Raw genomic sequence first — 25,805 nt, 5'->3', positions numbered from 1 at the left:
GATGATAATGATCATGCAGGTCAAGTCTTTTTCACACTTTGTATCCACCTTTGTGTACATAATCAGTAAGAACAATTAAATTTATGACAAAATGAGAAATAAGTGATGAGAAGACGCTGACAACACTGTAAAATGTTGAACAATCTTTAATTATTCAGAGTAATGATGCATTGTATGATGCATTATGTGCAGAAAAACCAACATAAAAAGCTGAAAAAATAAGAAATTTAAAATTTAAAAAAAAAAACAAAAAAAACAAAAAAAACAATCGAAGAGCTGAATAACACCCCAACAATGTAAAAAGATTGTCAGCCGCAGTAAAAACAATACACACAGAGGAATTCAATCATTTGGCTGTTTGGTCATAGCTTTGAGCTCGTGTGGGAGTGATCAGTTACAAGATATGCATTGTATAAACATAATTATCACAATCGATTTGGTAGAAAAATCCCTTTCAATGATAAACGCTAATCTTTGAGCATCAAAGGAAAAAAAAATTGAGCTCAGGTGAATCAGGTCAGTTGAAATCAAATAAAATTCAGATTGAAAATAAAAGAAAATTCAACCCCACTGGATTACCGGAAGGAAAACTGCCTGAAATACCAAAATGACAGCACACGTGTTGTCACCACTGGAAGATGACTGCATTTTATATTGCACTCTTGCCAAAATGTTTGGTCATTAGCAACCATGAAATAAGCCGAGCAGCTCTAAATTTTTATCAAATTTCCAATGGCTCATATCCACGTCTTTGGTCCTTTATGCTGATGTTTGGTGCGGTGCTGAAGTGTTTGGCAATGTTGGAAAGCTCTTAAGCTGAATATGACATTTAGCTAGTTGAAACTGGCAACTTGGAAAATGAAAATGCCAGTATGTGATTGTGTTTCCTGATAAATAGATCATCAGCAGCTGCCCAATACTCAGACATCTCCACATAACTGTGCTGCTGAATGAAAAGATTCTAGCTATCGGGTTTGACTAAAGCCAGATTCACAGATTTCTCCTCCAAAAACATTCATAGGTTTGAACCTAAAGTATCGATCGCAATATTTTAAAAAGAAGAGTTCAGCTGCTATGTGCTCAGGTTATATATTGAAGTCCCATTTGCCTCGAGTCTAGCAAGGCTCTGCAGTCCAATCTTAAAATAGCCAGCAGTACATAGAACAAAGGGAGTCTGATATGAAGGCTAATAGCTGGACAGGAGCTTTGTGGTTCGCGCCATACTTTAAGATGAGGTTTCTGGTTTGACACTCAGCGAAACAGAAGTAAAGGCAGGTGATTTGTTAGTTTTTCTCCAGAGAGCAGACTGGCCCCATGTGAGTGAAGCCTGAAGAGCTGGAGTGAGTCGATGCGTTTGAGTTACTTCTCTGATATTTGATTCCAAGCTTTCCAATCTGTTACGTGGGCCAGCGGAGTGGTGGAGAATTTTCAATGATCCCTCTTTGATTTCACAGAATGGTGCTCTCTGCCTCTGTCTGGGTCTGAGGGTATGGGTTGGTGGCGGGCTCTTGACCAGCAGAGCTCTCCCCTTGTTGGTCTGCAATTACCTCCGGGATGAGGGCTCGTCCAATCCCCTTTAGGTGCAGGCCTCCGTCTGCGCGGGACAGTTAGGGGGTCAGCGAAAAAAAATCAGGTTGCACGCATCTTTAAGTTGAGCTCAATCAATGAACCGAGTTTCAAACAGGGCGAGCACACACGCCACCATCACACACTCAGTAAGACACCAAGGATTGATCTCTCTATTAAATCCAGCCAGTATTGCACGACAGTACCAGTTATGTGAAATTTTTGGGAGGTGGAGGCAGCTGTTGACACATCCTTGGTGTGTTAATCTTTAAATGCAACACAGATCTGTTGAAGAAGTGCACGTACAGAAGAACAGCACAGTTTGGAAGTGTGTTTAGTATGTTGAAGGCCATGTTAGCTATCACAGAAAGCTGTTAGCAGCACCGGGGGATGGCGAGCGAGTCACAAGCATGTTAGTTTTGCTGCACAGCAGGGTTGAAGTGCGTCACAAATGCATACTAATATACAAAAATATATGTATACAGTATGAGCACAGCCAGCAGCTACACACTAAAGAGGAGCAAACGCCTGCAGTTCGCCCACACAGACACACACATGCAGTGGACGCAGAAGCAAGGCATCAGCCAATCAGATCCTTACCATTACCTGCCTTACAAAGCTCATCTTAGAGGCAGGCCAGCAGCTCAGACATCTGCAATATTTACACATTTCCTGTCATGCATCAGATCACCACAGTTACTACATTTAGTGTGTGAGGCACTATGACACAGTGAAACCAAAAGCCAGAGGACTACATACAGCAGCGCCCTGAGAGGGAGCTGAAATCACTCAATACTGAATACAGTATCAGCAGACGAGCAGCGAGTGATTTCAGTCGTTGTGACACCTACGCAGAAGAAATCAGGTTTAAAAGATGTGTTGTTGTTGTTGTTTTGTGCATTTTCATGATGCACCGTGCTTCACTGCATCTGGAATTGAAGAGTTGCTCACTGCATGAACAGTAAAAGTGTACCGGTATTCTTTAGCTGTCTCAATTCACTCAAGTACTGTATGTAAGTATAATTTTGAGGTATGCTTGAGTATTTCCATTTCCTGCCACTTTATACTTCTACTCCACTACATTTATTTGACAACTTTAGTTACTAATCACTTTGCAGATTCAGATTATTAATGCAAAATATGATCAAGAAATAAATGATGATGTATTATTATAGATAAGACTTTATTGATGCATAATGGGCCATTCCGCATAATGAGTACTTTTACTTTTGGTACTTGAGGTATATTGAATATTTTTTTTTCTTCTACTGAAGGAAATTTCTGATGACTTCTATTTGTAAGGCAGTATTTCTACACTGAAGTATCGCTTTTTTTTTTTTTTTTTTTTACTTAATTAAATTACTTCCTACAACACTGTCAAAGGCAAATATTGTTGTTTTTCATTACACTTATTTTTACAGCTTTAGTCACCACTCAGCTGTATATAAAGCAGCCATTAGTCAAAAGGAGCCTTTCACATAACAAGTACTTTTACTTTTGATACTTCAACTACATTTTGCTGACAATAGTTGTGTACTTTTACTTAAGTAGGATTTTTAATACTTGACTTTAACTGTAATGGAGTGTTGTTTAAATTCTGGTGTTTTTACAATTAGTTAAGACTGAAACAATCTCAATACTTCTTCCACCTCTGACTGTCTCAGATCTGTGCACCACAGCAAAGATTAAAGATCCTGCACCATTTGGAGCTCCATGAGAGTTTCCACTGGAAAAACTTGATCATACAGTTCACATGTTGTGCACTCAAACACACCCATACACACAGCGGAGTGCCTCTATGTTACAGTGTAAGTACACTAAAAACTTATTGCATAATTTCTGCTGCTTGGTGTCTTTATTTTTTAAAATATTATTGGTTACTACATTTAGCTTTTCATGCATTGCTGGTGCTAATTAAATATCATGATGCTGGAAACTGTTTCCTCCATAATGTATCTCTGTAATAATATGGACAAACAGGACTCATGAGGGACAGGAAATATACTATTTACCTGTTATGATCTTGGAGGCTGAGCTGCAGATGCCATCACTGTCATTTGCTGCAGGCTGGGGGGGCGGCGGCATGCTGGGTCGGGGCCGTGGCCTGGGAGCCGGCCTGGAGGGGCGAGGGAGAGACCCAGAGGGGTAGGAAGACAGCGAGTTGGAGTGCCATCCATCATGAGGCGGAGTGTCTGGAGGGGTGGGAGTGCTGGGGGGCGAAGGCTCTGACTCCCCCTGGGCCTGGTGGGCTTGAGGAGGCTGTGGGGGCGGGTGGTTCGGGGCGTGGATGAGGCTGTCTTTGCTGGGGTTGCGGCGGGGGGTGATGGGTGGGTGATGAGGGGAGCTGGGTGTCTGGGTGTTACTGGACTGGGAGGCAAAGGGGCTGGCTTGTTTGGGCGGGGCTGGGGCCTGCTTCTTGGTGCCTTCAGAGGTAAAAATAATTATTGTGTGACATAAACACTATCAATGGTGCTTAATAATGGGAATAGGAATGGGCACTCTCTCACCTCTGCGAACCATGTGTGGACTGGGCCCCCTGGATCCACCCTGAGAGTGGGGGGTTCCTACTGCAAGATGGGCCGAACCATTCCTCTGGAGAGGGGGGGTGGACATGAGCTCTCGGGCTGGGCTGTGGAAATACCATGAATGCTGTGTTAATCCACCAAATGTCATCTGTGCTTTACATTTAACAAGGAAGTGCTGCATCGGTGCAGGAACTCATGCATTACACATAAAACAAATATTTCCATTCAAAGGCTGATTATATTAGATGAAGGTTATCACATTAGGAATAACTCAAAAAACAATATAAAGACAAGGGAAGTGTTGAAGAAGAGGATGCAAAAATCTGAAGTTTGTTCAGCAATGCGTTACATGCAAAATCAGACATGGCCGGAAGTACAGACAGACACGCTGATGGGCAGGCAGGAAGGAAGGGGAGTACATTTTTTTTAAAACAGACTTGAGTTTGGTCAATCATCACAACAAGCAGGAAGGAGGATAAGAGCTGTCTGTAAACAAAGCATCACACGATTCTTGCTGCATTACATCAAATGTAAAAATGAAGCCAAATTAAAAGCTGTGGACGTAACAGACGTTGTTATTCTTTCTATTTCATGACTTCTGGTTCGGGAACTGAAAACTCAAAGACGAATCAAACACATGACAAACACAAAGGGTGGGTGAGCTCCGGATTGGCTGATTGACTGCGAGCAGGCGGTGGAGTATTGTTGCTACCTCAGCTCGCTCCTCCTTACCTGCTCTCCTCTGCGCTGAGCTGGCTTACAACCTGAGGTTTCACTGTGGCTACCTGGACCCCACCACCCAGACCACCTCCAACACCACCACCACCACCACTCAGGCCAGGCTGCTCAGCCTCTGTAGCCGGGGATGGAGGCTGGGGCTCAGGCTGGGCAGGAACCCAGGCTTCCAGAGGGGGCAGTGGGGGTTGGAAGGTGGGTGAGGTTAGCTGTAGCTGCTTTCTATTTACAGCGCTGGCTCTACGTGGAGCGGGCTCCGGCTGTTTGTTAACAGTGCTAGGGAAGGGGGGAGAGGGGAGAGAGTTCAGGAGGGCAATCCACACGCCATCAGACAGAATGAAAGGGCAGGAGGCCACGGAGAGACAAGAGACAGAAAAACAGTGAGAGCAGAGACAGACAGAGAGAGATGGTGCGAGAAACAGAGAGAGATGCCACTTCCTGAGTTCAGTGAAACCAGCTCAGAAAGAAGAACCCAAAAAGGACACAAAACCACATGACTGTCACCTTTTAAAGAGAACAAATTTGAATTGCGACATCTCTGCAGGGACAGAAGAGACAGATGCCACACCGTACAAACAAAATGCAACAGAGGAAGCCCACACAAAACATAAAACCAGCAACCTACAGTGTGACCTAAGCTTTAATTGGAAACAAGGGAGATAACACAAGAGTACACAAGAGTAACACAAGAGAATTATAGCTATAGACAAAATGGTATCCCAATGATACTGAAAAGTGTTTCATAAAAAAATGTCTTCAGTACGGACCTTGAGGAAAACATCACTGATCAGCTTGTGCTAAAAATTACCTAAACAACAACAGAAACGTGGTGCAAAAATCACACAGAACATCATTCCCTTCTTTGACTTGTCAGTAATTGGATTCATGGGAGCTACATTGGACTACGGCACAGCTTTGAAGTCTGGACTGGGCAGATCTTCAGTGGGTGTTTCAGTGACTGTGATGGACTCGTTGGCCACTACATAGAGAGCCGACACGACTGGGCCCCGCGACTCCTGCCTGCTCAGTGTCTTGGGACGGGACGGGAGGGTGAGGGGCAGGCTGAGGCTGAGGTTGGGGCGAGACAGGTACCTGTCTTTACGGGGGGTGTGACTGTCCCCGTCCTGCCCCACCAGGCTGCCGGGGCGTTTCCTGTCCAGGCCGGGTTCGGGGTCTGGGGTGGCCGGGTGGGTGGGCATGGCGAACATGCCCGAAACGTTGAAGTCCACGTCTGGAGGGGAGTGGTGGGAAGCAAGCAGAGAAGAGACGATGAAAATTATGATGGTAAAAATGATCTTCAGATGCTAATAATGAGCGTGGGACGATCAGTAATTCTATTATCTGTTATTTTTTTTGCTATGCAAGCTATGAAATTATAGTATTATGTGAAAGTCTGGTGGTGATCATGGAAACAATTATACCTGCTAAACATATTAGCATTGTCTTGTGAGCGCGTTAGCATGGTGATATTAGCATTTATGTCAAAACGCCACTGTGATTAAGTACAGCCTCACAGAGCTGTTAGCATGGCTGTGGACTGTTTATTTTTAATTGTAATGAGGATTTTCCCACATGCCCTCTGACAATCACTACTTAGAAGAACCCCCAAAACCTGAAACCTCTGCTTTTTCAATTAAGGTGGTTCAGATAAAACACTGTCAAAGTTTTGTCGCATTTTAGTGAAAGACATAATGAACCACAAAGGACAATGAACGTGCAGTAACATCAACAACAACACATCTTTAGTCATGTTTAACACTGTTACAAGAACCACAGTACAAGCACTCATTGCACAGAATGGCCCATTATAGAACACCACATACTATATTATTGGGTTAGGGTTAGAGGTTAAGGGTTATTATAAATAGTGATGCATCATGTGTGAGAATCGCTCTAATGTTGCAGCTGTAAAGGTGGAGCTGATTTCTACTCATCACTGGGCAGCTTATATTAATGTATAATAATACATCATGTTTTAATAGTTCATTGTTTTTTCTATTAATAATCTGAATCTGCAGAGTAAAGCTATTAAATAAATGTAGTGGATTTTTTTTTTACTCCAATATCTTTTGGAGTAAAAGTATTAAGCAGTACACAATGGAAGTACTCAAGTACAATACCTCAAAATTATCAGTACAGTACTTAGTTACATTCCAATAAACAACATTGAAAGGACTCTGCCGATAGTTGGTAACAAGTTACATTTCTCCCCAAATCTCCAACCTGTGTTTGCCTGTTTTCCTTTTTTTTTTACCTGTTACCGGTCAGAGAGAAGACATAGTATTGCAAATACAAAAGGCATGCTTTACCTTCTGGAAAGAACCAATCAGCATGCTGGATAATGAGCTCAATGATGATGGCGATCACGTGGACAGACGTAGCCGCTGCTATCTCTGCCAGCGTCCTGAAGACAACCACAGAGAAGCAGGAAGCCTCATCAGCCTCAGCTTCACTTGAGCTCAGAAGTTAATGAATACGAAGTAAGAGACCTCGGAGTTCTTACCCCTCGGTCTTTGCCCAGAGCAGGTTGGGCCCCAGCACTATGGCAATGTTGCTGGGAGTCATCTTGTTGACCTCGCAGTCCTGAGCCATTTTAGCCAGAAACTTCACCAGATACCTGCAACAGAGACTCCGACTGCTTTAAAATCATCTCTACTACTACAGCCATTTCTCATTACAGGCTACTTAGATCTACTGACACGCTTTTGGGGAACGTAATTACTTATAAAGTGAAGTGATAGTCTTAGTGTGGACAGTTCAACCACAGTGCTTTTCCTTCTCTATTTTTTTAGATGTCTGAAGAGGTAAACAGAGAGTTGAGCAAACTGGAAAAAAAGACACTTAAATATCTTCAACCTCTCAGATTTATCTTGGGGCTTCTCTTGAGGTCATGACCCCATGAGCAGAAGTGAGCGCTCTAATAAGGCATCGAAATGACCAAACTAGTACGAAGGGTTTCCACTTCTTAAAATCGGCTGTGTTACTTATTAAAGTGAGAAACAGAAGAGAAAAGCCTGACGTGCTTTTAGAAACCAAGCTGGCACCACATCTGAACAGAACACACCTGAGCTGAAGATGCTCTTACCTGAGGTTTGCCTTGTGAGTCTTTGGCAAACGGTCGCACGTCACCCACAAGGCCTGAAGCCTCTTGTCAGGGTCAGACACACTGAAACCACACACACACACACACACACACAATATTTACTGGTTATTTGAGTATCAGAACACCCCGTTTCGGGTGTTTAATGCTGATTAGCATAGCGTGAGTGTGTTTAACACGACATCAACAGAGTCATGTCTGTGTGTGTCTTCTTACCTGGAGGCCTGTAACCACTCGTCGTACAGGCCAAAAGTCATTAGAGGTTCAGGAAGCTCCCTGAGGTAAGACTTCAGGGCTCCTGTGTGTCAAGAGAAAAGCGATGAGACAATGATCTGGACCAGGTGGTTTCACTTGATGTGGATTTGTGGAAGAGGTTGTACCAGCGACGGCGTGGGGATCAGAGTAGAACTCCTCCAGCTGCGAGGTGGAGCAGTCCAGCGCCGCTTTTAGCTTCTTCAGTTTTGAAGCTCCCGCAGCTATTCTGAAGAGACCCTGCGAGGAACACGGAGAGGAAAAGGCACTTTTTTTTGACAGGTACAGGTGACTGGTTTCAGTCCTGAAATTGAGGAAGCAAGTCAGGGCTGGTATCAGAAAAGGAGAAGTAAAGCAGACGAAGTGTAAACGACTGAGAAAGTCAAGGGAGATGTGGCTCTTTCAGGATGAGTAGCAGACAGACGTATAGCAAGAGCTTTGTTTCCTTTAATAAAAACGTCTGAAATTGTTCTCCTTGGGGAGTCTACTGACATGGTTAAATTTAATGTGTGTAATAGTGAACATGCAAATGGATAACAGATGTCTATATACACACACACACACACACACACACACACACACACACACACACACAGCAGCCTCAAGGCTAACTGACCACAAGCCGACCGCAGATGTTTCCAGACTGTACATGCCATCATTTCTGGAGAGCAGTCCACATGTCCCACATCTCCTTCCAGCTCTGACCGAGTGAAGTTTTATGGGTACAAATTTTTGTCAAGAATTTCTGGTTGATCTACCCTTCAACTTTGCCCCACTTCACCAAAAGCCTCCATCCATACCTCCTCCTTCATGCCGGTCTCCAGCAGCATCATGACGCAGGCCTCGAGGGGCAGAGCGATCTCACGGTTGCTCCTCTTCAGGTGCTCCTCCAGAGCCGTGCCGAACGCCGGCTTCTCCATCCAGGAGTCTAAGAGAGAAGAGCATCATCAGTGTCTTCATGCTTATCTGAGTATCTACAGCAGCACGCTCAAAGCTTTTCCCCAACTGTTAAACCAGTGTTTTTAGACTTACGGAGGCTGTGACTGACTTGGATTGATTATTTTGAACATACTTTTATACAATTTTACATTGACATGTTTAAAAAAACCCATCAGGTTAGTATATAAAAATTCATTGTAACCTGGGTATGGACTGATGAGATGAGATTTTATTTGATTTCAGTCATGCTGTTTTCCGGACAATTAACTGATTTCACAGCTCTTTATTACCGTCATCTGCTGCATGTCTACCGTCTGAGCTGTTCAGTAACTCATTTATTTGGACCAGAGAAAAAGCAGATGTGATGTCAGATAAGTCAGAGACAAAGGAGCTCGCATGCTAATTTATGCTGCTGGCTTTCATGAAGGAAACAAAAGCTTCTCATCATAGACACATTTAAGAGTTTTCAGGCCGAAATAAGCAATTTCATCTCCTGCTGCAGCAGCGATAAAGGAGCGAAACTTGGAAAATGTGCCAATTAATGACTTGATTGACTCACTTGATGAGCTGGCTCAGTTGTGCTTTACTTTTTTTTTGCACTAAACCAAACAAGCCACGCTGAGCCAGTCTACATGTGCCAGCAGCAGAGCAGCTTGAGAGTTGGGGGTTTAACAAGGAGGATGTTTATATTGTTTGCAGATTTACTGAATGTCTGTTTTGTCTTGCTGTCACCTTGCTGTGTATGGATGGTCGGTATAGCTGCCTCCAGAGCTGCCAGAGACCTCCTGTGGTAGTCCGCCTGGGCCTCTAATAACTGGTGCACAGACACAAACACAGGTCATGTATACAAACCTTTGGCATACAGTGAAGCAGGCATTCACACTGCATCACCAAACAACAGTGTTGTAACGGGGAATGGACCATATTTGCATCACATTTTCCCCTTCATTCTGGGTCATTTACATTTAAGTGGTACACCCACCATGACATAGTAGCGTGCATAATCTCCCTCTTTGGAAGCAAAGCTGTACAAGTCTGCGGAGAGCTGGTCCTGTAGGGCAAAAAAAAAAAAATCCATACATGACAAACCTTCTTACACAGAAACTTTTCATTAAGACGCTGATCAACCCCAGATGACAAAGCAATGACCTTTAATTACAAGCTCCTAATAATGTGCATAGCATGTTTGTACCTGGCCCATCCGTATTACAAGGCTTCCTTTGTTCAATCCGTTCATAAGATATGACCCTCACCTGACCGGAATGTGCACATGTAAAGCAAAATCTACCTTGCATATTTCTACTTTGTTGAGAGCCTCGTCCATCTCGTCTTTGAGAGAATCGGCCTTAGCTGCCATAGCCTGGTTGCTGGACTTGGCCGCCTGGAACCACCTGCAGGCCGAGAAATGAATAAAAAACTAACGCATGTCGACAGTAAAGTGTGTAATTAAAGCTGACACTTAAAAATAACGGAGCTAAGCCGGAATACCTCGTCTTGGCCGAGTCATAGTCCAGAACCAGCTTGGCGAGTTGTTTTCTCTGTTTTAGTATATTAGGAATCTCTATCTGTAAGACAAACAGTGAGGCTCATGAGTACACATGCACATTTATAGTCAACACTGAGGAAAACCTTTTCCAGGAGAACATTTTGTCAATATGAATCATGCAGACTGGTAATACACACAAAAAGATGCCAAAGGCCATGCTTAGTGTGGCACAATCATGAGATTAAACACACATGTACAGTGTGCTCAAATCCTGTGCAGGTTCACCGAATGTTTCAGCCAAAAGTCATCTGGTCAAAAAGACTTTTTATAACCCACAAATATGCAAATTTACATCTTAAAAGCTGATCATAAGCGATCACGACAGTACGAACAGAGCCGTCCTGTTTTTACCTCAGCCAGCTGGTTGAGAGGATCCAGGATGTCTCTCTCAATCTGGACTTCATGCTGCATCAGTTCAGTCGCTAACCTGCTCTCTGCCTCCCCACACACATCCATCATCTTGCTGCTCTCTCACACACACACACACACACACACACACACACACACACACACACACAAACACACAAAGGATAGGACTGTTATCACTGCTTTCTTCACAGCTAAAAACATGCTAATGCAAAGGAAAACACACACCCTCAGTCAGACTCTTCACCTTCAGTCACTGTTTTTGGTTGGTTTGGATGTTTTTGGTTCATCAGCATACATTCATCTGAAATACTTCTGAAACTTGTCTTGCATGTAATACATTTTTGTTGTCGCATCTCACCCAATCAGACTCTCGTCTCCCAGCTGACCACCTCCCTCCTGCATGGCCTGAGACAGCGTCGTCAGGGGCAGCTTTTTCTGCAAGCAGCAAATGAAGTTTAGCCTCTTTAAAAATGTGTGGAGAACAAACAGCCAGATGATAACCCAGTGATTAGCTTCAGCCATGTCCAAACACGTAGAGAGTAACGCAAAGCAACATATAACATGATTCTCTCTGAGTTTGGTCAGTTTTACTGTGTGTGTGTATGTGGCTGAGGTGGGTCTTATGCAGTGGCTGGCAGGAGGCCAGCGCTGAATACTTTTCTCCTGAGTGTCTCTCATATCAGCGTGTTACATAAGAGGAGATGCTGTGAGTTCATAGCACAAGATAGCAGGTCCTTGCCAATACTGACTGTGGTGTGACAATGATCCACCCTTATTTCATGTCTGTGTGAGCTACATGCTGCACCAGCATCCCTCGCAGTGACTCTCACAGCAAAATGGAGAGGCTTTACGTAGAGATCCTGACTTCGTGCTGCTAACACTCTGAGGTGATAAACGACTCAGATTCAGAAAAGTGGAGCGCTTCTTACATGTCTCTTCTCTGTGTCTGTGCCCAGTTGACCCTGCAGACAGGACACCAGCCTCTTGTGTGTGTTGTGCGACACCAAACGCACCAGCTCCATCCGCCTCTCGATCTGCACACACACACGAGACACAAAATGTTAGAAACTCAGAGCAAATGAAGCAGGTTTACTTTAGCGTTCACACACGATTTCCTGTTCAACAGAAACAACACAGGTGGGAGCTACTAATCAAAACACAGAACTTGTGTCTGTGTGTCCATCTCTAAACTTTCCATCCTGCTTCTGTTGATGAAAGATGATGGAGGATGTCGGTGCTGTTTGCCTGCAGCGTTACAACAGGCAGCACCGCACGAAAGACACATGGTTGATAAGTAATGCAGGCTGATGGATTGTGATCTTTACTGAGAACAGGGGAAGCTTCTCAACATACGAAGACTACACACGGGGTATTAGGAAGAAGAACAGGTGAATCACCCTGACTGCAGGTCTGAGGTGGCCTGATCTACTGGTTATACTTCAAACATCATATAGTGGTTTTGAATGTTTGAGCACGTCATGTGTACTTTATGTTACCACCACCAAACATCTTTACCTAGACCTTTTACCCATCAGACTTGAACCTTGAGATGCACAAAAAAAAGCCTGCTGTATTTTAGACTGCAATATCAATACATATTGTACATTTTCTGTTACATAGGCCGAGGATCTGTAATTCGATAAATAACTACACAGGAGAGTCTGTTTTGGACAGTTCTCTCCACCTAATCGAGTTTCTTCATCACATTGAAAATCTCAAACTAAATATATATATAAAAATTCAACATTGCTGTAAAAAAGTCCTATGAATTGATTTGCAGCATTGCCTACAATGGGCAAATATGAAAAGAGACGTTAAAGGGCTTAAAATCAAAAATAAAAACCTGAATTTTGTAGTTTCTTGTATTGAAATGGTTGCCATTTGGCACAGCAACTGATGGGAGGGACACTAAAATTGACTGATTCACTTAACAACATAAATTAAACTGCAAAAAAAGATGAGATGTGAATAGCAGTAAAGTCAGTGGTGTGAATGGATGTTTGGGAAACGTGATATACAAAACGCTTAGAGAGAGTCTGTCTGAGAGGAATATGGTGCTTTTATAGTGACTGGGAACACTGGGCCCAGGGGCTCCCAACCCCACCTCCCAATTACATGAACCTGCAAGAGAAAAGCAAACAAAGGAACAAGCAAACAGGCACAGTATGCAATTCTGAGATCTCAGATTGTCCCTGAAGGCACCACCAGTAAGAGTTTTCAGTCCCTGCTCGCAGCTTCACGATCATGTGACAACGATGTAACTCTGACAAGCCTCAAGTTTCAAGTCTCAGCCAGCTGATTTCAGTATATTAGTGAAATGAGCTGAAGCCGGTGGCTAAATGGAAGGTAGAAGCTTAAGAACCATGCATGTATGCTCTTTAAAACCAAACTGTACCACATTAAACTCACTTTTCAACATCCTCCACTAGGAAAATCGTCTGCAGTATTTAAAAAAAACGTGAGGTTTAGCACGAGGTGAAACATTTATGACAAAGCAAACTGTTATTTAAGTATTCACTTCCTGTTTCAGCGTAAACATCCCGCTGCGTCACTGTTTGCCCCTCATTTGCTGTCTGATCCCCATCTTGCTCTCAGTCCTCTTCCTTCACTTTTATCCTCACTAATTCGCTGCCGGGCTCTTTTCCTCCTCCCTCTCCCTCCACTCACTCCTCCTGTCTTTCCTGCAGCTGTATGCTCCACGCCAGACCACAGCTGGACTTGGCTTCCTCGCCTGGATCCAATTGATTCACTCACCATTCAGCTGATCCCCAGCTCTGATTAATGCATGGAAGTCTAGCTCTATCTGGTGGCGCCTCGATTGGATCCAGATCTCCGACAACCGCCGCCAAGAACGAGAAACCTGAGTGACTGAATGCACTGGGTGATCGTATTGTCTCTGCCGATGGAAAAGTGCTTTCCATGAGTGTACACCAAAAGACCCTCGGGAGACACACCAAAAGAGAAGAATGTCATGTCTCTGATGTTCAACTACAGTCTGTTGTGCACAGTTGTAGCTGGTCTGCTTCTTTTTACCTACGTCGTAGATGACGTTATGACATATTGGCTTCGATTCAGTCATGGAAAAGTCTCCTATAAGCTCATTTTAGCATCATCACTCATTATAATAGAAGGCTGACGATCTTAAACTTCAATTAGCCGTTCTCAGGGCTCACGCAGCTGCCTTTACTTTGCTCGCGAGAAGAGATCTCCCCTCAGGGGTAGAAACTCAATTATGGAAAAAGACTGGCGCACACAGAGAAACGCCCTGACAAACTGAAGTTGAAAAGAGGAACAAAAAAAAAAAAGCAGGAAAACTCCTCGATCGCAGACACAGACAAGCCCACACGCTCCTCTACAATCACTTCCGCCTGCCTCTCCAGTTAGGGAGCTGTCCAAAGGTTTACAAGCCAGTTACTGCAATCTTCTTTTTTTTTTCCCGCAGACAGAAATGAAGCTGACGACCTCTGACCCGCCGCAGCAGAAAATGTGGAACGCTTAGTGAGTCACAGAGGAACCGGGCGGATGGATACAGTTTTGTTTTCTGGCTTGGAGCTGCGCTGGCTGACTGGCTGACCTTGTTGGCAGGGCGGCTAACTGTCTGGTTAGCTGATGACAAAGCAGAAACAGGATTCAAAAGCAACAACAGTCATGTTTGCTTGAAGGAACAGTTTGACATTTTGGGAAATACGCTTATTCTCTTTCTAGTCTGGAGGTAGATTGAGACCACTCCTCTCATGTCTGTCCATAAAATATGAAGCTAAAGCCAGCAGCTGTTAGCTTAAGTTAGCATAAAGACAGCTAGCCTAGCTCTGTCGGAAAGTAACAAAACCCTCCAGCAGCACCTCTAAAGCTCACTAATTAGCTGTGTCTCATTTGCTGGCATAAAAACAACAATTCGCCTTATCAGCTGGCATGAACTATTTCTTGACAACTTCCTGCAGTCTCTGATGACAAGAAGTTAATAATAATTTAGCTAAATAATAGTCCAACATGTCCCCTGCCATAAAAGCACACCAATTTCACACTCCAGTTTTTGCAGTGATTAGATAAATGAAACATATTAACTAGGTTTGGAGGCTAGCAGTGTCCCCATGTTTCCAGTCTTTGTGCTAAGCTAAGCTAACCAGCTGTTGGCTATTGTTTCATAGTTAGCGTACAAGCATTTTGAGGGCGGCATTGCAATCTTGTCATCTTAGTTTAAACAAGAAATATGAACTAAACGCCTCAAATGACAAACTCTTCCTTAAACTGTTCCCAACAACAACGAAAACAAATGCTTGTCTGTTTAGGTTGCTAGCGGGTGAGCTAACAGATGCCTGCTTATCATACGGTATCAGATATGGATATGTTCCAGTCTCCACAACGACAGCCAGTGTGTATCCGAAGTTGTACTCAAACACTGAGATATGGGACCAGTCCTCACTCCATCTGCTCTGTATGAGGCCTGCAGGTCTGAGAGCCTCCTCATCATTCCCACCGAGGCAGGACGTGTCCAAACAAGATAAATGCCTCAGCCAATGCAAAGGACTACGGAAAAATGAAGAACACTACTACGACACCGTGGAAATCATAGTGTCAAATTTCAAGTTGCTCAGAGAAGGGGGTGTGGGAGCGGGTGGGGAGGGGGAAAGGAAAAACTAGTCTTTCTCTGCTCATGTTTGGAAAGAGGGGGAAAACTTTCCCAGCTTGTGTGATTAAATTAAAATGTCGAAGCTGATTCACTGGTCTATGAATCAGTAAACTGCGAGCAGCACATTTTCTAGAGATGACTGTAATCAGGTTGCATATCTGAAAACGGACTGTGAACGCTGAATGGCTGCACTAAACCACAGATTCTGACAGGCAACTCGGAGCTGTCGTTAAGCTAAAAGACATGCAGCCACTTCCACTATGCTGACCGCCTGACAATCACATTCCTGGCTGAGAGCTGGAGCTAAAGGAATGTCTAACGCAGCACAAAGCTCCTGTCATTCGGGACGAGGACCAAAGACGAGGGAAAGCATTCCCTGGAAGGGTTGGGTCAGTTTGTGCTCCTGGGACAACATTTCTGACTAAATTAAACTATTAGTGCTGTTAAAGCCAAAAAAAAAACAACCCTCCAGTGATTGTCTTACAGATTGCCTGCATGTATTTCCACCTATTCAATGAGACATAATAATTTAAGTGTTTCTGTTGTGTGTTACCGAGGTTCATGGTTCACTGCTGCATGTCATAAAACTTTGACTGACATAACTGAAGGAGAGGCTCAAGAGTTCACCTTTACTTTTCCTCCCACAAAACTTCCCTTTCCTCTGTGAACACGCTCCGTCTTTTTCGGTCTTTCTTCAAGCTCTCTTTCCTCGCGGTGAGCTCACAGTTTCACTAGCTCGAGCGCTCCCATCCCCCAACACACACACACACACACACACACACACACACACACACACACACACACACACACACTGGATGCACATCCAGTATGATTTCAAGATAACAGAACATTGCCAGGGTTTGCCTCGAGTGGAAAACCATGAGGCACTTTTCCTACAGTGCCAAACCCCGAGCTGGCGAGGTATTACTGAATGAAAGACTCCTGCAGTAATGTTTTAAAGCCAGCAGTTGTACTCCAAGGCTGCACAGAGGCTTGGCATCAACAAGCTGCTAAGGTATGATGGCTTTAACAGAGCCTTCGAGCTGAACTTACAGGTCCTTTGATGACTTCCTCGCTGAGGAAGCAACAACGCAACCAGCTCATGGTTTAGTGCGATGCACTATACTGCTTGTAACAATTTGATGCACTGACAATAAACTTTTACAAAGTTTGACATAAACCAAAGTGTAATGTGACATAAAAAAGTCCTTTCTTAAAAGGTTGCACCCTTCTTGGTGTTTGTATATTTTTTCTATACATTTTGGTTCAGATTTTAAATAGAACCACTTACAATGTTCATGTCAGATTAGTTTCATTATTGGCTAATCTGCTCTTTCTCGATCAATCGTTTCATCCATGAAAGGCCCAAAAATGGTTGAACATGTTACAATACATTCAAACTGCTTCTTTTGTTGTATTTTACAGTGCAAAACCCAAATGCATCCAATTTGCTATCATACAGGTCAAAGAAAAGCATCAAATCTTCATACCTGAGAAGCGAATGTTGAGACTTCTGCTTGATTAATTCTTAAAATTAGTTAGTTTATTATCTAAATAGAATATCCCAATGAGATTAAGCCAGTCCACATCAGTACACTCCACCTCCACACTGCTCATACCTGGTTTGGGAGCCAGTTAATGATGATTAGCCACTCAACAATGTCTATAATCATGTTTTATAATGTAAAATATTATATAGTGATGTATCTTTGCACTCAAGAAAGAGGGCGACCATTAAACACTGCCAACACTGTGACGAGAGATACACCTCACGTTCAAAGCCTCCTAAAAGTTGACATAAATGAACAGCGACACAGAAGAAGAACATCGTACTCACCTGCAGGAGGTCATCACTCAGCACCTCGGTCTTCTCAGCCCTGGTGAGGGAAACACACACATGAAGCCAAAGGTCAAACAAATACAGACGTACAATGCGATGCATTCAGAGGACGTGAGTTCAGGGACACACCTTAAGCACCCAATCAGTAAAATGTCTAAATAATATGGAGTATTTGAACATGTGTCACTCTTCTGTGCAGCACAGTCACATACTGCGATATTACAACGACCCGAACTCGCTGTTAAAGAAAACGAACCCATCGCAGTCGATCCGGCCCGACCTGTGTGCAGTTTGTGCCTGCAGCAAAGTCACAAAGTGCAAAATATGCTTAAATCCACAAATGCTTAATAAAATGTGAAAATGTGTTAGGAGCAGATGTGAATCACTGGCTACTGTTCGTACACACACACACACACACACACACACACACACACTCAACAGGCGTGCATAAATGCACCGCTCGTGCCTGTGGCTGTTTTCCACAATGAACCCGTCAGATTCCTCTGAACACACACTTCCTGTTGTGTCACCTACACCTTGTTTGTTATGGCAACATGGGCGAGGTGTGTGTATTTGTGTGGAGGGCCGCTGATGTCGGAAACACACTGAACACTCGGCACATTGTCGCATCGTCTGTGGAAAACGGGATTGTCACATCACTGAAAAGCTTAGGAAACGTTGATTTGAAACAGGATACGGACTCGCTTCTTCTTCTTTTCTCCGTGTAGATTTCTCCTCAGACTAATCGCTGTTCTTTGCTTCTTGGTTTTAATCTTGCTGAGCGGGCAAACTCATCACTCACCATGTCGATTTCTGACTAATGCACCAACGCGTGTATATTACACACAAATCCCCAAAGACCCTCCCTCTATCTGAGCAGGCCCACTCTATAGATTCAGATCTCGCAGGGATCAATTAACCCTCTCCCACACAAGAGTTATCACCTCACACTGCAGTAAGTTACAGCTTTTACCACACTTAAGCCTGAAACTGCTTCACTGTGAATAAGAAATCGTCTTTGGCTGCACTCTGCTGCCTCCAGCTCGCACTAAGAGTAGAAATGTTTGAGTTCAGCTTTTGGAAATGAGTCACAAGATCAGCTGGAATACCTGCACACTGATGCACACGATTGTATTACACATTAAGGATTTGCTGGCCCACCTCTGGAGGGGAAAGCTACACGAGCGATCTTTAGATTCCAATCAATATTGAATCAGCATTGATTTGACTCTGGGTCTGGCCAGCAGCTACTGTTCTAAGAATAGACTCTCAGAGTGCTGGAGTCCAGAGCCTGAATGAAAACTTGGAGCAAAATGACACAGAAAGACAGATAAGAGTGGACCGGTGACTAAAGAGGCTTTTGATTGTCATTCGCTTTCATCTAAAATCAAAGTTCTGTTAAAAGGGTTCTGTGTAAGCTTATCTCTCCAGAGGTATGCAAGGACTCATAAACACTGCTACTCTGTAAGCTCCACCTAAACCGAACTGCTTCCTCCTTATTAATCACATGTAAATCAAGCTGGCTTCCTCTTTTATATAAAAAAAAAAAAAAGTCTGTGGCTGCGTGCCGTCCCCAGCCCTCCACTTTGTCCCTGACAACAACCGTGGAAGTGCTTACTCCACAAAAAGCCTCCGTGCCCGGCGCTTCCTGTGCCAAACAGAGAACCACATCATCACAAACTGCCGTGGGGCGAAACTAAGTGACTGCTTTGTGATTGAGAGAAACAAAGTCAGCGTGCAGTGGCCATGACTCCAGAGCCCACCATTAACATTAAATTCAGCTTCCATGTGTGGAAGGCTTACTTGTTGTCACAAAAACCCAAAATATTGATCTACACCTTTGTGATGATGCAACATTAAGTCTGTGTCATCTCACTGATGTAGAGCCAAAATGATTAGTTGATTAATCGATTTAATGCTTGACAGAAAAACAATCAGTGACTACTCTGATAACCGATTGATCAAGTCAGTTATGAAGCAAAATGGCGAAGAAACGCTTCAGTTTCTCCTGAAAGGATTGGCTGCAAGATGCTTGAAGATGTCACTTTAACCGCCTTTTGCACCAAACTCCGCCGTTTATTTACAGAACATCGCAACTCCCCCTTCGTTTTACTCATGCAGCGCTACAAATGGCACCAAAGGATTATCTGACATGATCAACAATAATCCACAGAGGGCGTGTGCTTGCAAACACTTCTGCCTCTCACTGAGCAAGCTGTGCTCAGAGGAGTTTTACTGCTCTTACACAACCTATGGAGGAAGGCATGAGAGGAATCCAGTGGCTTCAGGCTATTGGCTGGAAAGTCATTGAGAAGAAACACTGTGAGGGGCATCATCTGCAGACACCATCACTGCAGTAATAACAAGAGACATCGTCTCAGCGGTGGCTGCTGATAGAGAACAGGGCTGGAAACCCCCGTGGGGACGGAGATGAAGGGAAGGAGATGGTTTGGATATTTAGCGTGTGTGTGTGTGTGTGTGTGTGTGTGTGTGTGTGTGTGTGTATCACCAGTATCACCACACATCAGTAAATATGTGTATTACGTGCACATCCTGGCCAAAAACTGCAGGAACAGCAGCGACATCAGAACATGATCTTATACTGTAAAGACAGACAGATAGAGGCTTCAGTGAGGCCAGGACTGTGGCCTTCAGGTAGACTGGGAGATATGAATATCAATTAACTGAAGCAGTGAGTTGATTAATCAATTACTCAAATGATGGAAAATGACTTTGCCACTATTATGATAACTAACTGTTTTAGTTATTCTGTCAAGCAAAAATGGCAAATATTTGCTGGTTTTAGCATCTAAAGTGTGAGAATTTGCTGATTTTGTCAGATTTCTAGGATTTTAAAATGAATATATTTGTATTTTAGACAAAACGTGGAAATATCATCTTGGATGGACAGAACTTGTGGAAGGAACAATTAATGGATTATTGTAAATTTCTTTGTATGCATGTTTTATTGTCACATCAATCTTTCTATATATTGTTTACTTGATATTTTGCACTATTAAACTCATTGTCCAGTGTTTGAAGAAGAAACAAGAAAAGATTCACTTTTTTACGGAGCTGGAATCAGAGAATTTTGACTTTCCTCAAACCAAGTCATCAATCATCACAATAGCTGGTGATTAATTGAATAGTTGACAACTAATCGATTAATCGCTGCAGCTCTAACACATACTGTGTCCACAGCAGATGGTGGGAGGATACCACAGTGATTTTTCATAAAGAAAGCCTCACACTGAACTTTTTAACCTCCTCGTATCGTCGCTCAGACCATAGAAAATCCACCTCATGTGACACATGTGCAGGTTCAGCGTCTTTGTGATTTGACTCTTTAACTCTCCTGAAACTTCATGAAGAGCTCAGGTGTTTATCACGCAGCCCAGCCCTTCCGACTGATGTCAACAGAGGAGGACAAAGCTGGAAACAGTGAAATCATGAAAAGCAGCGGCGGCCTGCCTCAACATAAATACATGACATCAGTTTACAACAACGCGTGTTGCTGGTCCAAACACTCACCTTCCCACAGTCTGGTTGGCGAGCTGCCTCATGCGATTAAACTGTTTCTTCATGTTTTCTTCCTCCTCTGCGCCTCCTCCAAGTCAGAAAAAGTGAGCGGCACCTCGGAGCGCAGTCGTTCATCCACCGTGGATCCAAAAGTTGCGCTACGTCGCAGCCATTGTGGCAGAAAGGGCTCCGTGCACTTTAACGCACCACAGCTCCGTGTTTTTCCGGGTTTAACTCGGAGTCAGCTGCTAAACCCCAGAGAGAAAAGGCAGAAAAGTCAGTTAAAACGGCCCCGGAGGAGCTTCTGAGGCCCCATGGTCAACAATATGAGACTTCCTTTAAACTGACTGAGAGCAACCAGTGTGGTCGGAAGAAGGAAGTGCCTCTACTTCCCTACTGTAAGCTGCACGGCCCACGAGTGACATGTGATACCTTAACGAGAAAAAAAGAAAAAAAAGAAAAAAAAAAAAAAAAAAAGCATTGAGTCAGCTATTGGTCTGTCATGGTCATGGCAAAGTCACACGCACACGTTTTAGTACAGAAAGTCGACCTCCATAGCAGACCGGAGAGGATCATATTATCGAGGGAAATTATTAGAATCACAACCATGAACAGGTTTGTGCTGAACTAATGAGGGAAATTTGAGTAACATGACGAAAACTAAAATAAAAATATAACAACAACAAAAAAGTGGTCAGAGGCCTGTTGCTAAACCAACAAATGTCAGCGACCGTCGCAGCAAGCCATTTGATTTCATTTGTCGCACTGATTCAGGGTCAGTCTTGCGACAAGCTTCCAGGTAACGTGTTCTCCGGACTGACTGGAGATCAGTCATTAAGCAGTGGAGCAGCACTCAGGTGTTCACAGTGATCTGCTGCCACCTTGTGGTTGTTCCCCTGTCATGACACCGGCACCGTCTGTAAATCAGTATTTCTTTTCTTTTTTTAAAAAAATACAAAAAATACTAAAATTGAATTTATTATCAGGATAAATTGCGCAAGAGAAATAAAAGATAGTTCTGGTTTTATTTTATTTGCTGAGACAAAGGGCAACCTCTGCCTTATCTGCCTGGTGTAGTCTATATTATGAGGGTCAGTAATATTTAGATTGCAAGGGCATTCCTATCTGAGGTGCACCAATGTCATGAGACCTACGAACCCTGTTGTCCGGGGGCTGATAGCGACTATATGAGCACAATAAATGGAGGGAAACATGCAGTATCTGTTCATTCCCATGAGGTGCATAAAGTGGAGGACTCCTGAAACTTTGTTCAAGGTCCTTCAACTCTGGTTTGTTGACGTTAAAGAACAACTAGGGGCACAGCTTCACATCTGTGATTTGCACGCAGCAAATCCAGTGAGCAACACAAAACAGCTTTGAGAGGAGAGATAGACTCAATTTGTTCCTGTTTTATCTGTTCCTATTAAAGATTTCTGTCATACTGTAGCGAGTTTCTGTCACATCGAATAAGTGGATTCTTTTTGCATCTTTAGAGCTGCTTCTTCCTTTTCTGTCAGTGTGCAGGCATGTCTGTTAACCTGTAGTTCCTGCAGATTTTAGTAGTTTATAAACCTCCACTTGCTTGTGAAAAGTTCTGATAATTTATTCAAAGTTGCAGATTTCTTTCTAAGAGATTTATCAAACAAAGACGGCTGATTGCCATGTGCGCTGTGTGTGTTCTGTCATGTGTTTTCCTTCGTTAATGCGTGATCATCTTGTGGGAAATGAGTCATTAATTTTTAAGCGAAATCTTGTGATGAATCTTGTGTATCATGAAACAACACTTTCACAGTCAGACTTCTGGCTTGCTTCCTTTGTCACGTTTTTATCACCGTTAGCGATTTGAGAAACTTGACTTTAAGAGTACTGAAGTCTCACTGTATCAACATCAAAATGAGAGAGAAATTATTGACTGTGGGCCAATAAGTTTTACTCAATTTACTGCATAATTGGAAGGAAGAGTTTGCCACAGGCTCTGCCCTTTGCTCTGTTTTGACACTGCATGGAAAAGCAGCATCTGAAAACATTTGCTGGTTATGATGGAACAATCATTGACAAAAACTAGCTGATTTTTAAACGGTACACGGCACAGCCCACCAATGTGTCAGCAAATGCATGAAATATTTACCTTTCCAAGTGCACTATTGTCAAGAGACGGCCGGTGATGAACAAACTGTCTCGGGTTATTAAGAAAAAGGGTCAGTGGGTCTATGACAGGTCAGTGGGGCAGCTCTACCAGACTCTATCTTTACACACCAAAGTCCTTGTGATTAGCAGACATACTTGAGGGCTGCACACTCAGGGTCACGTCTTCAGCTCGCACAGCCAGACCTCACTGAAGACTCATGGCGGACGAGAAGATGGAGATGCATGAAGTCGGGACGTCTCTCATGTCCTCAGAGGCCAAGACGCCTCCGGTCAGACCTCCTAACAGATTTGAGAGGTTGTTTCAGCCCTGTCTGGGTGAGCTGGTGGGAACTACGTTTTTTGTGTTTATCGGGTGTGTGTCGGTCATTGAGAATGAGGGAGGAAGGCTTCAGCCAGCTGTGGTGCACGGTCTGGTGGTGGCTGCCATGGTGGCTTGCATGGCGGAGATCAGGTGAGGTTAACCTTCGGTGCTCTAATTCAATTGCTCTAATTAATTTTAGGGTAAAGGCTTGAAAGTTTTTTTTTTTTTTTTTTTTTTAATCAGAAACAGGATTTAAAAACAATTTTTTAATAGTTAATTGTTTAAAAATCTGACAGAATGGAGCTCGTTTTTCCAGGTAACTTTACTCATGTGTGCTAGTTAGTTATACTTAGAAGAGGAGCCATGTGAATAAATCAGCCCTGATTAACTTTATACCCTTATTTATTAAATTTGTTTTAAACTATTTAATCTTACACTCTATAAATAATGCCCCAAATTTATCATCTTTATATCACTTGGCTAAAACTCAGATGTTTTCTTCCTGTTATTGCTGCTCCAGTGGTTCACATTTCAACCCCCCATTCACTCTGGCCATCTATATCTGTGGAGGGATAGAGCTGAATATGGTGGTCCCATACCTTGCATGTCAGTTGACTGGAGGGGTGCTTGGAGCTGCTATGGCAAAGGTGAACCTTTCTCATTTCCATGCCATGAAAATATCTAATGTCTCTTCTTTGTACAAAGAGTTGAATTATATTTGAATTACAGGCGATGACCTCGAGAGAGAGCTACGCCAAAGCCCACGGAGCTGCGTTTGATCTGCTGCAGCCAGACGGAGAAATAGGAGGTGCTCTGTTTGGAGAGGTAGCCATGACCTGCCTGATCACCATGGTGGTGCTGCTGGGGGCTTTCAACAGCAAGACCAGAAGCCCCCTGGTGCCTTTCATGGTGGGCTGCACTGTTATCACCAACATCCTGGCCGGGTGAGTGAGGAGAAGAATGAGGGATCGGTTCATGTGAGAAAGATTTTAAAATATCACATCTCATTAGCATTTTATAGCTATATCTCAGACAGGACTGTAATGTATCGTAGGAATAATAATCGTAGTAGGAAACTCGTGTGAATATCTCTTGCCTGTTTGTTTAATCAGTGGAGGTATATCTGGCACCTGCATGAACCCAGCCAGGGCCTTCGGTCCAGCCGTAGTGAGCAACTACTGGACTTATCACTGGGTCTACTGGGTGGGACCGATCGCAGGAGGACTAATAGCAGCTGCTCTGGTTCGGTAGGTGCAACACGACATGTACACTTTGTACTTTAAAGAAACTGAATGTACTGATAATAAAGATTCATCACTGACTGAAATGAAATTTAAAAAAAAGTATGTACGTGTTTTTCCTGTTGTTGCAGACTCCTGCTGGGAGACAGGAAGCTTCGACTCATTCTGAAATGAAGAGAAAGGGGTTAAATCATGAGACGGTTTTATCATTTACAGTCCACTGAGATGTTTGTGTACAGTTGTACTTTCTTTGCTATACAATAAAACTGGACTTTTTTAGATTCTTCTATTTGTTTTTCTTGGCTGTGTTAACTTGACTCTTGAGTCTCTAAGCACACGCGTTGGAGTTTGTTGATTATAAAACAAAGTCTCTCAGATTGAACAGTGTAATATTATGCCTAGCTTACAGTGTTAATATGATACCGATCCTGTCGCACTTTTGCAAAGTTAAAGTTAAACTGAGTTGTAGACGATTAACAAACTAAGTAAACTTATGTCTCAAGTTTGGAGAAATACTAAATTCTGGTGTTGTCATTGTAATTCTTTGACTCTATGTTTTATTTAAGGATAATGGGAAAATCAAATTTTCAGCCAGATGCATGACAGGTGCATGAGTGACGACAATTATATGTAGAACTTTAGAAAAACTCTCCAACTCATTATCTTTTGAACTGAGAAGAGCATAAAAAAAAGCTTGAGCTAAAATTCAATTACTTCAGATTTCCAACCACACATGCTGCCCACTGTTAAAAGGAGACCAAATGGCAACCTTTTCAAAGCCAAGAGACATCTCTGCCTCAGCTTTGTGCTCCTGGTACCCTGAGCCTGCTTTCTATAGCCAGAGAAGTGAATGCCTGTTCGGCACTGGAGGGTGTCATGCTGTTTCCATATTGTACCCCTGGGCCTCCCCGCAGCAGTGGCCCACATGGGAAAGCGGGCCAGGCGGTGGGATAAACCAATTACCCCCCCAGTCTGGGTGGACTCCTGCCGGTGCACCACACCGCAGCTCCGGGCCGGGCCCTCCTGGACTCATTCCCCATGAGAGCCTGCTGGAATTCCCAGAGATGAGAATTGTGTGGTCTCAAAAGCCTGCA

General features: G+C 43.5%; 2 protein-coding genes across 6 annotated transcripts; one reads left to right on the top strand and one right to left on the bottom strand.

Moving 5' to 3' along the window:
• Window positions 1–129: 129 nt before the first annotated feature.
• arhgap17b (Rho GTPase activating protein 17b) lies at window positions 130–21,402 on the bottom strand. 5 transcript variants are annotated; one of them, XM_076752837.1, is made up of 21 exons: window positions 21,034–21,210; window positions 17,500–17,539; window positions 11,962–12,066; window positions 11,391–11,467; window positions 11,015–11,126; window positions 10,606–10,682; window positions 10,406–10,508; window positions 10,100–10,168; window positions 9,850–9,931; window positions 8,979–9,106; window positions 8,307–8,418; window positions 8,143–8,224; window positions 7,912–7,992; window positions 7,330–7,443; window positions 7,136–7,230; window positions 5,919–6,057; window positions 4,824–5,102; window positions 4,074–4,195; window positions 3,579–3,989; window positions 2,167–2,218; window positions 1,462–1,594 (listed from the first exon to the last, which is right to left on the bottom strand). In XM_076752837.1, the coding sequence occupies exons 1-20, from the start codon at window positions 21,084–21,086 to the stop codon at window positions 2,211–2,213; spliced, it is 2,289 nt and encodes a 762-aa protein (XP_076608952.1). In that variant the 5' UTR covers window positions 21,087–21,210; the 3' UTR covers window positions 1,462–1,594; window positions 2,167–2,210. The 5 variants fall into 5 exon arrangements, with proteins under 5 accessions (XP_076608957.1, XP_076608951.1, XP_076608954.1 ...); XM_076752838.1 differs by having other exon boundaries at window positions 1,486–1,594; window positions 2,173–2,218; XM_076752842.1 differs by lacking the exon at window positions 4,824–5,102 and having other exon boundaries at window positions 130–1,594; window positions 21,034–21,402.
• Window positions 21,403–23,366: 1,964 nt separating this feature from the next.
• aqp8b (aquaporin 8b) lies at window positions 23,367–24,885 on the top strand. Its single transcript, XM_076753029.1, has 5 exons — window positions 23,367–23,620; window positions 23,991–24,117; window positions 24,200–24,414; window positions 24,583–24,717; window positions 24,843–24,885. The coding sequence occupies exons 1-5, from the start codon at window positions 23,367–23,369 to the stop codon at window positions 24,883–24,885; spliced, it is 774 nt and encodes a 257-aa protein (XP_076609144.1).
• The last annotated feature ends 920 nt before the right edge of the window (window positions 24,886–25,805 follow it).

The sequence above is a fragment of the Chaetodon auriga genome, chromosome 16, assembly GCF_051107435.1.
Source record: "Chaetodon auriga isolate fChaAug3 chromosome 16, fChaAug3.hap1, whole genome shotgun sequence".
Taxonomy (NCBI): Eukaryota; Metazoa; Chordata; class Actinopteri; order Chaetodontiformes; family Chaetodontidae; genus Chaetodon; species Chaetodon auriga.
The sequence above is the reverse complement of the archived record's forward strand: the minus strand, read 5'-3'. Positions and strand labels throughout refer to the sequence as shown.